A 13,860-nucleotide genomic window follows, 5' to 3' on the forward strand; every position below is an offset into this window, starting at 1 on the left:
TCATATAAGGCCTTTCATAAGCCTCGAGTCCGACTACATGATATAGACCACAACTGATACAAAACCTATGGGAGTCTAACATGGGACCTCCCTAGGTCATCACCCTCGACCTCCCAAGGTCATCACCCTCGACCTCCCCAGGTCATCACCCTCGACATTATAATAATGCATGTATATAATGCTATGTTATAATAATCTTAGCTACGTGGTTTGATTGTCGCACTTGAAGCATTAAAACATGCTTATTTCAAACTTTTTTCCAAAACAAATGGATGCCTTGGATGGACCGATACGGGACGGTACAGAAAGACATGTTCGACCGAGTATATTGAAGTTCTCTAAGGAGAGTGCTTCGCAATGAAATTTCCTTCCAAAAATGAAGTTGAAGAGTTCCACCATCTGATTCATATATCCCTTCACACTATTTTCGAAATAAGCTTTTAACCTAAGGTACAGAGAGTTATTTCGTTCCCAGGATCGGGATTGTCACGAGGTCGTCTGTTGCTGTTGATAAAATCTTCAATCATCTCGGTGCAAGGATCATCAGACTTAGAATCTTCGGCCGGTTTCATCACCACCATACATAACAGTAACTATCATCTTTGTAGAGACAAGACTTAACTTTCGTTCCGTCACTAGTCACGCGTTCAGCTCTTCCAGTTCCGGTATCGCCTGTCGCGTCCGTGGTTATTCCTACCACCTCTACTATTTTTCCGGTTTCTAGCCCTTCCGTCTCTCTGCATCTTTTCTTTTGATGAAGTGGACCGCTGATGACCTCTGCGTCTACCCTTATCGCTATTAGATTTGTTCGCGTCTGCTATCTGCGATTCCCACTTGCTAAAGACTTCCTGATCAAACGTATTTTTATCCCTGGTCTGGCGTGGCACAACATTGCTGTCCCGATTATGAGTACCTTGAGGAACAGAACTTAAAGTATTGTCCATATCAACCCGCGCTTTGTCAGTATTTGTATCACCATTATCGCCGGCATTTTCTTTGAATGCCCGTGTACAAATGCTAACGTCACAGTATCCCCATGTCTCCTTCAGTTTGTTAGTGAAGCACCATGGACGGTTTCTCCTGCGGGACATGGGGTTCCGACAGAAGTTGTGAGGTCCAATCCCATCCTTATCCTCTTCAACGGCATCCGAGTCGACAAGTTTGTGGTCGTGGGGATAGTGGGATGTCCAGTTTTGACAAGTGATGCCGTCTCGTGTGTGATCCAACGTCCCACGGTAGTCCCGCCCATCAGGATGATCTCCCTTGATACATTTACCTAAAACACAACACGAACATGTTAATTATGCTGAATATTCTCAAGCTTTCAGATGGTATTCTTTTCTTTACTTTCGGGATTATACCTCCATTGATATTGTGTTGGTAAACAGCTCTGACACTATACTGATCTTTCCCGGACAATACAATCAAAGAAATGTCCCCCGACTACAAAGACCAAACCATAACAGGTTTGTATCAACACTAACATAGCGATCATGTATATGTTATTCTCATTCTACTATCTGTGACGTCAACATAGGTAACATACTGCCACAAAATGATGTGACGGAGAAGCAGGATCAACAATACTGAGGTCAAGGATGCACGCGGCCATATTCATCTTAAGTCATGATGTTATCAACGTCTGACAATGCCTCACAAATCATATACCTATATGATATACAGTACATTTTTATACGCATTAGGACTTACGTTTGGCGGGTCTCTCGCATATGTAGGAGTAAGCATATTTCGGAAGTTGTTTGGCCGATCCTACCCAATCTCCTTTCCATTCCAAGTTATCTGTCTTTGCGTTCATCCTTAGAACTATGGAGGTGTACCTTTTAGGGTCAAAGGTGAACCAGTCTGAGCGGAAGTCAAGTTTACGTAGGTCGTCGACACCTCCCTGGTCCCAGTAGAATGTACCATTGATACGACGTCCACCCGTGCGCCAATTCCTTATGTTGGGGAAATTTTGCTTGATGTATTTATTGAGGAAGTTGTTTTCGTATTGATTGTCTACAGCCACCAGGTGGCCATTGTATCGCTGACATTCCTTCTGTGCTCCCGCGAACTGCTTTCTGGGACCTCGAATAAACTGGTAACAGCTAGTCTGGAACTTTACCCAATCTTTAGGACAAACTGAAAAATAAACGTTACTATTAATTCTCCCTCGCACAATATCACAGGAGCTTTTAATTGACCAATCGATACAAACACTTATACCGGATCTGTCTCTTTTAGGTTCCACATGTATTCACTCTTTCGCTACCGGTACCAATTCTGAATAAAACGCTTTCAGTTATACATTTCAGAAGTTACACGTCAGAGGCGTAGCAATAATGTATGCTTGTATGCTTAAACATACACTCGAATTCCATTGAGATATATATGCCCTACTTTTTAAACCTTACTGCGCCCCTAGACCCCCTTAACCGGGGCTTCGCCCTTGGATCCTCTCTTGAAAGCATACACTCTTAAAAATGTTTTCCTACGCCACTGCACGTGTAAGACTTTAATATTCTATGCTTACGTAATACACCTAAAATTGTAGCAAAATTGACATACAAATTGTTCGCGTTAGAAATGTAGAAATGCCTCCTGCTCTTGTTTCAATGTTTGTGCATGAACAGAGATATAAAAGTTATTATCCTGTGTTGCTTGACCCCTGTACTATCGAGAGACTCATAAAGATATACCTGTCTCATTCTTGTCCTGTTTTTGGTTGCAGAAATACATATCCTTCAGCTGAGCGATGTCAATTTCACTCATTCCATCCCTCTGACCAATGGTCAACTTCATGCTCTTCCCAACACCAATCACCTGTAAATAGATATAATGAGCATACTCAGTGGTGTGGAGACCGATCGGTTGTTTTACTGTGATATACTCAGTGGTGTGGAGACCGATCCGTTGTTTTACTGTGATATACTCAGTGGTGTGGAGACCGATCTGTTGTTTTACTGTGATATACTCAGTGGTGTGGAGACCGATCTGTTGTTTCACTCTGATATATTGCGACAGTATAGCATCTGATTCTGGGTTCCACAGAGAGAGAGAGAGAGAGAGTACAGTATCTCCAAATGACAGTATAATACCAAGGCTGCTGATGTTAACTTGGACTGTTTCAGTTTGTACTGTATACATCTGACGTAGTGATACAAGATCTGCGGTGCTATTTTAGCTGTTGTGCTGTATGAGAGGACATTTTCTCAACGTTTATATTTTGACATTAACCATAATCTGCAGGACATCCAGTTTTTCATGAAAGGCATTATGTGCTAATGGGGTGAGATTTATGAATGTATAACGTCTAAATTTCTAAATTTCCTCCTTGGATTCTTGATCACGTGAAGTCAAAGTAATAATGACAACGACAACTTACCCTGATCGTTTTCCCGCCATTGTTGGTGAACGTTCGGTCCTTGTAATGCATGATACTTTTATAGTCATACGGAAACCCTCGGGGTTTAGACAACGTCTCGTTGATCGGTAAGAAATCTGGTACGTAACGCGGGGAAATGTTGGGATACACTATCTCTACATAGTCGTCACGGTCCGGTCGAGACTGCAGAGGAAGAAGGTTAGTGTCAGACAAGTGTAAAACAACCATTACAACCCAGCGTAATGTTTTAATCTGAATTAACCCTGTACAGTCCTTACAATCTAGCATAATTTTCCTGGAAACTCGAGAAACATAGGTCTTCGAGTTTATATTGATGTACATTAACTATTTAAGAGAAACCATGGAATTTGGAATACAAGTACGCTCAAAGTTTCTCACGAATCTGCACATGATTATGCAAGGTCATGGCGAAACATCTGTCTCCATTTTGACGATAAACTTGAGATGTGTTTTATACATATATAGTCCACATGGCGTCCAATTAAACAACCCATCACTTAAATGATTACTTTTCCACGCGCACCTGTCGCGGTAGAATGCACGAAATGATGAATATTTTTTTCTGTGGAGGTCGGTTTGTTTTTAGAACTAGTCCTTAGGGGGCTAAGATCATGAATATATGTTAAATATGATGTTAGAAGTTTTTAAATCTGTTTAAATACTTAGCAGAGTCAAAATCTTATGCTACCACCCACAGTCTCCCTTATTTTAGCAGTAGTTGATCTGTCCGCCCGTCCGTCCGCCCTTATTTTTCCGACCTTGTTTAACCTGTTGACTTCAGTGCTCTTTCATTCATTTTACAAACGACAGTGTTATGAGAAGCAATGCTGGGATTTCCGCCCCAATACCCTCAGTCCCACCACCAATACCCCTCAGTCCCACCACCAATACCCTCAGTCCCACCACCAATACCCCTCAGTCCCACCACCAATACCCTCAGTCCCACCACCAATACCCCTCAGTCCCACCACCAATACCCTCAGTCCCACCACCAATACCCCTCAGTCCCACCACCAATACCCTCAGTCCCACCACCAATACCCCTCAGTCCCACCACCAATACCCTCAGTCCCACCACCAATACCCTCAGTCCCACCACCAATACCCCTCAGGCCCACCACCAATACCCTCAGTCCCACCACCAATACCCCTCAGTCCCACCACCAATACCCTCAGTCCCACCACCAATACCCTCAGTCCCACCACCAATACCCCTCAGTCCTACCCCCAAAGAATCAGTATCACTCCTCTAACACAAACCTTCCCACAGCAATGGAATCAGTGTCACTCCTCCAACACAATTCATCCCATCCCAAACCCCAGCCCACTACACACCATCCTATCCCTATAGACAGCTATCCTAACACCCCAGCTCCCTACACATCATCCTATCCCTATAGACACCTATCCTAACACCCCAGCTCCATACACATCTTCCTATCCTTATACACACCTATCCTAACGCCCCAGCTCCCTACACATCATCCTATCCTTATACACACCTATCCTAACGCCCCAGCTCCCTACACATCATCCTATTCCTTATACACACCTATCCTAACACCCCAGCTCCCTACACATCATCCTATTCCTTTAGACACCTATCCTAACTCCCCAGCTCCCTACACATCATCCTATCCCTATAGACACCTATCCTAACACTCCCAGCTCCCTACACATCATCCTATTCCTTTAGACACCTATCCTAACTCCCCAGCTCCCTACACATCATCCTATCCCTATAGACACCTATCCTAACACTCCCAGCTCCCTACACATCATCCTATCCATGTTAGATGTATGTGTTTATATAAAATAGCTAACACGCTGATTATGAGATCCAGTTTAACAGAAGAGGCCATTACAGCGCGCTATTCGAGGCTATGACAGATCAGCTCCATATTATTTAGATAATTATCTTAAATCCGCTGGTACCTAATTTTCCCACTGAGAAGAGTCAGCTGTTAAACTCTTTGATTTGTGTCAGTTCAAACATCTTAGTAATGTTTCATGTTTATTTCAGTATGATGGGAATTCTACGATGCTCTTCTGATACACCTCTGACATGACCAGAATTGGCTACGAAGGGACCAAACTCTCTCCTGACAAAGTGAAATGTAAAATCTGCTATGAAAGCAAGTGGTTAGTTCTTATAATCTTTTTAATTTATCACAAGTTATTAGATATACAGTAGAGAGAGGGCAGGGATGGAGGAAGTTTAAGATCATGACTGTTCTTACAATGACAATATAAAAAGTGGTCACGTGAGGAGAAAGGAAAATCTGATTACGAAATCATGTATGTTTGCAATACCATTTACCACACATTGCTACTTTAACATTGCCTATATTTTTTTACTTACATGTTCGTGCCAGAAGCCTAAAGTATGTAACAGCTCGTGGACCGCTGTTCCAACCTCCCGCTCACACCCCCTGCCAAGACTAAGTTTCTGTTCTCCTCCCAGACGCCCGACACTGGACCAGCAACTTTAAGGAGAGATATATCTTTTTAATAACTAGGTCAAGGTCACTGATTTCATATGGGTCAAAGTTCACATTTATATAGAATCATGCCAAAACCAAACTGCTAACCTACACGTGCGTACCTACCCTGGTTCACTGATGATGCGAACGTAATCTTCATTGTCTTTTGTCTTTTTCTTGAATTGAATGCATGTTCGTTCACTGATGTGTTTCATAGCACGCTTGGCTGCTTTTCTAGCAAGGGGGTCTACAACACACACATATAAATATGAATCTACAAATAGATATGTAACAATGATGAATTCTTTCCATATTAATTGACGATTTCAAATTGAAATTCTCAAATTAGAATCATATTACCAAACAGGTCAATAAGTACGGAAGTATAATTTTTTAACGATGAGTTTAACAGTATCATTTTTTTTCCTCATAAACCACCATTTCCGGATACCAGAAACGCAGTGATTACTTCCGGTGTGGTTAGCAGGGCGATGCCAGGCGTGTCACGTCATCCGTTTTACTATAGTTCCACCCAGGAAACAACAAAGATGGCGGTGGTGATACGGGTGTACATTCCGTTTGTGAACAAAGCGTGAAATACACGTATATCAACATCGGTTTTATAGTCTGTATTTTCACGCCTAAATTATCAGCTTTTTGACAGACAACAGATTCGGCAGACAAGTATATGTATTGTTATCGTTTAATGTCGACACGCGCCTGTCGGTAAGTGATGTATAGACCGATTATAATGATATTTCTGTGAAAGTGTTGTGTCCTTAAAATTGTACGGACAGTACCTAATAGTACTTTTTCATGGGTCATTGGCTCGCTGTATTTAAGGGTCAATAAGTTGATAATACCTCATCGTCATTCAACCTTACCATTATATCCCAACCCACATCAAAATGTTGGACATCGCGTCACCCTAAAGGAAGTTACATTCTGTAAATAAGTAGCTTGTCCTTTTACAGTTTCCTACTTTAACAGTAGGGTGTCTTCAGATTAACATCACGTTGATTTCAACTTTAATACCACAAATAATATAATATTCAAGTATATAATACTGGATACAAATGAATGTTTGATTGTAAACGAGTTACCATTCATTTGAGGTATAGACAAAACCAAGAGCATCAGTGGAATAAAATCACTTACTTATTCCCCTGTCAAACAGGAAATAAACCACACCGTCCTTCCATAGATTATCACGGTTCCGGACCGTGGCTCGTTTCCTTCGTCGTCCTCCCGCCGAACCAAATATAATTTGTTCCGAGTACGGGTCAAGGACGATGTCGCCATTATAGAAAATACTCCCAGCTGAAAGTGAGATGAACCCGATATTAGTATGACAGACTGTTTTAAGTCCCGGGTAATGTTTTGTTATTCAACAAGTAAAGACGTTGTATTACAACAAACATATATACTTACCAGTACCTCTCGGACGTTTTGGTACATCTTCGCCACCTTCGTCAGACGAAAAACATAAAGATGGAGGACAAATATCTGTGAAAAGAACGAGAAGAAAAAACAATGTTTATTGTTTTCACGAGAAAGGCATGGACGCATTCGTATAAAATTAATCATCTATAGACCGGACACTGCAGAATTTTTAAATCTAAATACGTGTTATTTGTAAGAAATGTGATTCCTGGTCACAAAGGTACAGATGACACAGTGATCACGTCAGGGACTTTATGTCGATGTTAGATTAAGGTATTATGATGACATAATCACATTCTTAAACCACTTCCCGTTTCTATGAACTCAAAAATGAATCAGTCATGAGAAATATGACGTCAATAATGTAGATTTTTTGGACAGGTAAACCAACAATGTTGATTTTTTAAACAGGTAAACTCATCAATGTCGATTTTTTTGAACAGGTAAACCCATCAATGTTCTGAGCTGTACGTGTCATGAATCCACGTACCACCGAAACTATGGGGATGGTACAAAGAGGTTTCACTAAGGCAATACCTTCACACAATATCACGTGCACAGAATTTTCAAACAATACAAAAGAAAATCAATCTGCTTGGTTTTTTATTGTTCAGTGTGATATTTACATTTCAGTGTACATACTACATAGGCCGAGATCCTGGTGCGTCTGGGAATACCATTCTGTTAATATCATAGATTTATAAATCTCATGGGATTCTGTAAACCTATCATGTCACCAACATACCCCACCGACCTACACTGGAGTACACTTAAAACTCTATATTACTATTGGTAATATTTAACATTCGTGTCAAATTTTTGTTTGCATTTCGTATCAAAATGCCAAAGGTCAGAATAATTTGACCCGTCGTTTGACCACTTGACCAAACATTAGCCAGGACAATCTCGGATGCGTGTATACAGCGGGGATCGATATTGTAGAAGACAAACCGCCGTAATCGTGCCTGTGTCTTCATCATAACATGCTACAGAACATGGCAATGAAAATAAAAACCTATTACACACTAACGACCGATATTTTGAAGGAAATTCGACTTTCCATAGCTTATTACTGAAGCATTAATTGATGGAGTTTTCGGTTGTATGGAGGTGATTATGATAGTTTACCCTTATTAAGAAGTAATAAGTAGAGCTTATCATTATTTAGGGATTATCAGTAGAGCTTATCATTATTTAGGGATTATCAGTAGAGCTTATCATTATTTAGGGATTATCAGTAGAGCTTATCATTATTTAGAGGTAATCAGTAGAGCTTACCATTATTTAGAGGTAATCGGGAGAGCTTGCCGTTATTTAGAGGTAATCGGGAGAGCTTGCCGTTATTTAGAGGTAATCGGTAGAGCTTACCATTATTCAGAGGTAATCGGGAGAGCTTACCGTTATTTAGAGGTAATCGGGAGAGCTTACCATTATTTAGAGGTATTCGGGAGAGCTTACCGTTATTTAGAGGTAATCGGTAGAGCTTACCGTTATTTACAGGTAATCGGTAGAGCTTACCATTATTTAGAGGTAATCGGGAGAGCTTACCGTTATTTACAGGTAATCGGGAGAGCTTACCGTTATTTACAGGTAATCGGTAGAGCTTACCATTATTTAGAGGTATTCGGGAGAGCTTACCATTATTTAGAGGTATTCGGGAGAGCTTACCATTATTTAGAGGTAATCGGGAGAGCTTACCGTTATTTAGAGGTAATCGGGAGAGCTTACCGTTATTTAGAGGTATTCGGGAGAGCTTACCATTATTTTGAGGTATTCGGGAGAGCTTACCGTTATTTAGAGGTATTCGGGAGAGCTTACCATTATTTAGAGGTATTCGGGAGAGCTTACCATTATTTTGAGGTATTCGGGAGAGCTTACCATTATTTGAAGGTAAATCAGTGGAGCGTATCACTATTTAGAGGTAATAATTAGAGATTATCATCACATATTACTAACAGATTGTACGCAGATAGTAAGTAAACATTTTTATGATACAGCTGGTCAATGTGTGCACACATATATATAACTTATACATGGTGTTTACACTTATTATGTCCGGAGTGCTTATCCTTATGAATGGTTTATCAAAAGAAACTACCTTGATATGTAACAAAGAGAAAGATCAATAGAGAGTTAATTATTATATGTGACTTTTCAGTAGAATTTATCCTTTAAAGTACCGAAAAAATCAAACAAGAGAGCTTAGTTATCGAGAGAAATGACTCTAAATATGCTACAGTTATCAACTTGGTGTTAGGTTACATCCTGATTGATTAGTTTCCGTAGAAATTCTACACCGACCTATATACTGTTGAATTGTAGCATTATGACAGGTCTATCTGACATTGACAGTTACCAGATATTAACTATAGGCTAAGTTTACAACAAATCATGTTCGCCTAGTTTATTTTCTAAACACTCATCAACGAGTCATTGGAGCACGTCTCATTTATACCGAGGTAAGAGTCATGTAAAAATGTCCACCATACAAGGAACATTTTAAAGGAATATATCATTTAATGAAGTTAGCAGTGACTGGTGAAAGAAAAAAAAACCGTTCAAAGTAATTAAATGGATCATCCAAGCAATTGCTTTCAAACATTTCTCATTAACAAAATATCTCGAACAACAGAACCGTGATCAGTAAGCGGTGTCCAACAAAGTGAAAAATTTGGAAAATCCTAGATTTAGAATTGACAATAGCTTGCGAAACTAGATACATGTACTTTAACAGATAAAAGGGAACTTAAAAACTGGTAAAGTATATAGATCAGTATCAAATCCCTGGTAGTATACACATGTTACATGGTGACGAAAACTTTCACGCAATATGCAACAGTGTCTTATAACCTCTTCGTGTCATTTTGTATAAAGAAGAATTCTATCGGCACATCTAGACAGAAACTATCAATGAACGCACTCGTCTTTTATGAATATCCTATGCATAGTAGGGCAATTTTTTTCTTCATTACTCAGCAAAACCTACAGGTGCTCCGTATTCTATAACGAGTGTAGAAACTGGCTCTAATACACACTCAAATCCAATTACTACTATTTGAAAGGAAACTTCCTCGGGTGAATATTACGTCTACTTATGACAGTTGTGATAAGGTATGTGGCAAACCCATGAAATCCTGATAAAGATGGGACATTTGAAAGTCAAATAGTGCTTGTCTACAGATATAAAATGTTAAAGGATATTTCGTCAATATGATAGAGGTAATAGATAACGATTGCACATAGAAGTCATTACGATATATGGAACGTCAAGTATTACAATAATACTCATCAAGTATGAGTTTGATGCTACTTCCAAAATAACGGAGAATATTTCAATGAAGTACAGAGAGTAATGAGTATACATACTGCTGTTTAGCTGCCAGAAATCCCAGTGTTTGGACCGCCTCTGTCGTACATGCACAATTATCCTAGCTGTCGGTTTCTTATGGTCCAGTTCCGGAACGGCCAGTGGTGCTGTAGTTACCGGAAGTGACAACCAAAAGGCTATGTTCAAACATCCCCACACAATTATGTGCAAAACTGTTCTCTCGCCTTTACCAAACATCTTTCTGGCAGACTGGGTCAAGTTATTTTAATGTCGGAAGTTCAGCTTCTCTACTAATGAGTGTAACACGCGAGCTACTGCACTGGAGCAATACTGTGAGAATACTAACCTGAACCCTCTATAACAAATAATACCAGATATAGTTATATAATCCAACACACATCTACACTACACAGACTGTTTACATTATCAGCGATATTAAACCAAATAAAACCCCTAGTCTTAAAGTATTGTCTGTCCAGTCCTCTCCCTACTGTCACCTCGTTCCGTTTGAGTCGGAATGACGGATACGGTGAAACACGTGTGTTTATATAGACTGAACGACAGTACATAGAAAACTGGAGCAGCATTGTGTGAATTTCTTTACGTCATGTTTTCACCTATACATTTTTATGTTTATAAGAGATTACTGACGAGCTTTAATGACCAGTTTTATCATTGGGAGACAGTAAGTATATTCCAGGTCAAGAGTTCAAACGGGTTCGTGTAGGAGGCCTGGAGATATTGTCATTGGGTTGAAAAATAACAAGAGTTGTCAATCAACGATGACAGTGGCCACCCTTACAGAAGGTATGTCAGTATGTATCGGCCCTATTCACTAAAACTTGCGGGAAGAATGGTCCTGTTCTAATTGTGAAGCTTTATAATCCCCGGACAAGCTTTCAACATCCAAAAGGAAAAAATGGACTAAAATAAATATTAAACCTATTACATAGTCAACGTTCGACATATACACACGAACAGTGTCATGTCAGAATTCTGTCGGAGCACCATAATAACCTAATAATTTCCGTCGACGTTAGCGGAAGTTGTGACAAATTAAAATTGATTTTTAGAATATTTATCAATAACTGTAATGCCCAGTAACCGATGTCGAATGTCTCGGTTTATTTCGCTGTCCCGTAGAAAAGTGGACAATGTGTGGCCTACATTTACAGTAAACTTTCGGTACTCTGAATATCGTCACACATGGGAGGTATACTTTCGGTACTCTGAATATCGTCACACATGAGAGGTATACTTTCGGTACTCTGAATATCGTCACACATGAGAGGTATACTTTCGGTACTCTGAATATCGTCACACATTCTGACATAAACTCCCATAATATCAGACAAAGTCTCGCTTTAAAGTTTTCTTCTATAACATTAGAATTTAGCTTTGTTTCTGATAATTCTACATGACCTCCCACACACCCTTGTTTCCCGGAGGTCGTGTAGTCTATGCCAATACCTCAACTTTGGAACCACTGGTGTACATTGTAGTGTATGTATGGACAATAACAATGTCCACGGTCTTTTGATACTAATTAGGTATACCTCCCAAGATGGCGTGAGAAAGAGGAACCTATTTGTGACGTCATCGGACCATTTACGTTTGAAAACCATCATCTTCTCTGCTAAAGTAAACAAAACAATGTGAATATGTCTTGGGAAACTGTACCACACCCACTGTAGTAGATAACGCGCGACCTTCGTCAACTTCATTGATAAAGAGTTAAACGATTCCACGAGATGGCGTTAAACTTTTGTTTGTACTTTTCTATTACTATCTTCCTGTGTTTAATGTTGGAATGGAGGTTGAGAAGGCAGTTACTGGTTTTACTTTCTCTGATATTGACAGAGAGACAGATAATAAAGAATTAATAGGTCTGTTATTTACGGAATACCATTCTTTAATTAAATAACGTACACAAAATAATTAGCAGGAACCTAGCATCAGAAAATTGGGGTTCCGGATTATTGTGAACCTGAAATACATTGCTGTCTATAGTTCTTGTTCGACAGGACCAATGACCAAAACCTGTGATAACAATATCCATATGTAGCCTATTGACCAAACGAGTTTAAATAATGATAAGTTATGTTTACCTACAGAGGTAGGTACAAATAGTAATAAATCCCCTCCACACACACACACGCCTATAAACCCCATATACACGGAGGACACAGCATACCACATATCGACTATGTCTTATTACGGTCGGATGACCTTGACATTGGTCTAACGTCTACATTTGGTATATACAGAGAAGGTGTATAAAACATGTCTTACTCTGGCGAGGTTAATGAAAGTCAAGTGATGAGTTTCATAAATCTCATATAAAATGGAAACGGATACAAGATTCTGTTCATCACATTACTTATAAGTAGATATTTTTACAAACTTTCCTGAAAAGCCGTTTATAAGATTGATACTAAGGCTAAATTGGCGGTGTGTTGGGGTTTGTTCACTGATAACAGAGCAGTTACACGATATTTATATTTATTCATTAAATCATATAGGAATTTGTTTCATTTAATATACTGAGCAATACATATGAAAATCTATCAACGTATGCATTTTCATTGATTCAAACACAGTTGTGTTTCATTTTAACCTAAGGTTTCGGACAAAAGGAACTGGAATACTTGCCAAGAGAGAATGATGAATATTAACGAAAGGAAATAAGTAGGGTGTAATAACCCCTAGAGCTCTTTGACCAGGTGTTTAGATCAATGACCTTATCGAGTGATCAACTAATTTACACCTCACATGATATACACACCCGTCTTTCATCTGTCTTACATAATGCTCTTAAAATGTCATTGAAATCAGTTGGAAGTATCAACCCCCGGCTTTAAACCAATCTGTTACAAAACCTTAATTGTTACAAAACCTTAATTGTTACAAAACCTCAATTGTTACAAAATATATCTAGTCTAGAGGGAGTGAAGTTGTGTTATAGTGACGTTGTATCATCGGCCGTAGAACTGCGATATTAGGGAAGGATTGTAATACATCGAGCTGGGAAGAACATGTTTAACGAAAGTCTGGAGATCGCCTTTTCCAAACATATATTTGAATTCCTACATAAACAATAACTTATCAGCCTTGGACCACTTCTCTAAAGAGCATACAGCTACAGATGTTTAAATACAATAAATAAATGTAGATTGTAATAACGGCGTGTCATACACTGGACT

General features: G+C 39.4%; 1 protein-coding gene across 1 annotated transcript; it reads right to left on the reverse strand.

Annotated features, from left to right (window-relative positions):
• Window positions 1-647: 647 nt before the first annotated feature.
• LOC132565191 (uncharacterized) lies at window positions 648-10,894 on the reverse strand. The gene is made up of 9 exons (XM_060229822.1): window positions 10,696-10,894; window positions 7,318-7,392; window positions 7,045-7,206; window positions 6,013-6,133; window positions 5,766-5,889; window positions 3,383-3,565; window positions 2,697-2,820; window positions 1,711-2,139; window positions 648-1,276 (listed from the first exon to the last, which is right to left on the reverse strand). The coding sequence occupies exons 1-9, from the start codon at window positions 10,892-10,894 to the stop codon at window positions 648-650; spliced, it is 2,046 nt and encodes a 681-aa protein (XP_060085805.1).
• Window positions 10,895-13,860: the final 2,966 nt, after the last annotated feature.

This window comes from Ylistrum balloti, unplaced genomic scaffold (assembly GCF_031769215.1).
Source record: "Ylistrum balloti isolate Yb309-2 unplaced genomic scaffold, AGI_CSIRO_Ybal_v1 Utg369700, whole genome shotgun sequence".
Classification (NCBI taxonomy): Eukaryota; Metazoa; Mollusca; class Bivalvia; order Pectinida; family Pectinidae; genus Ylistrum; species Ylistrum balloti.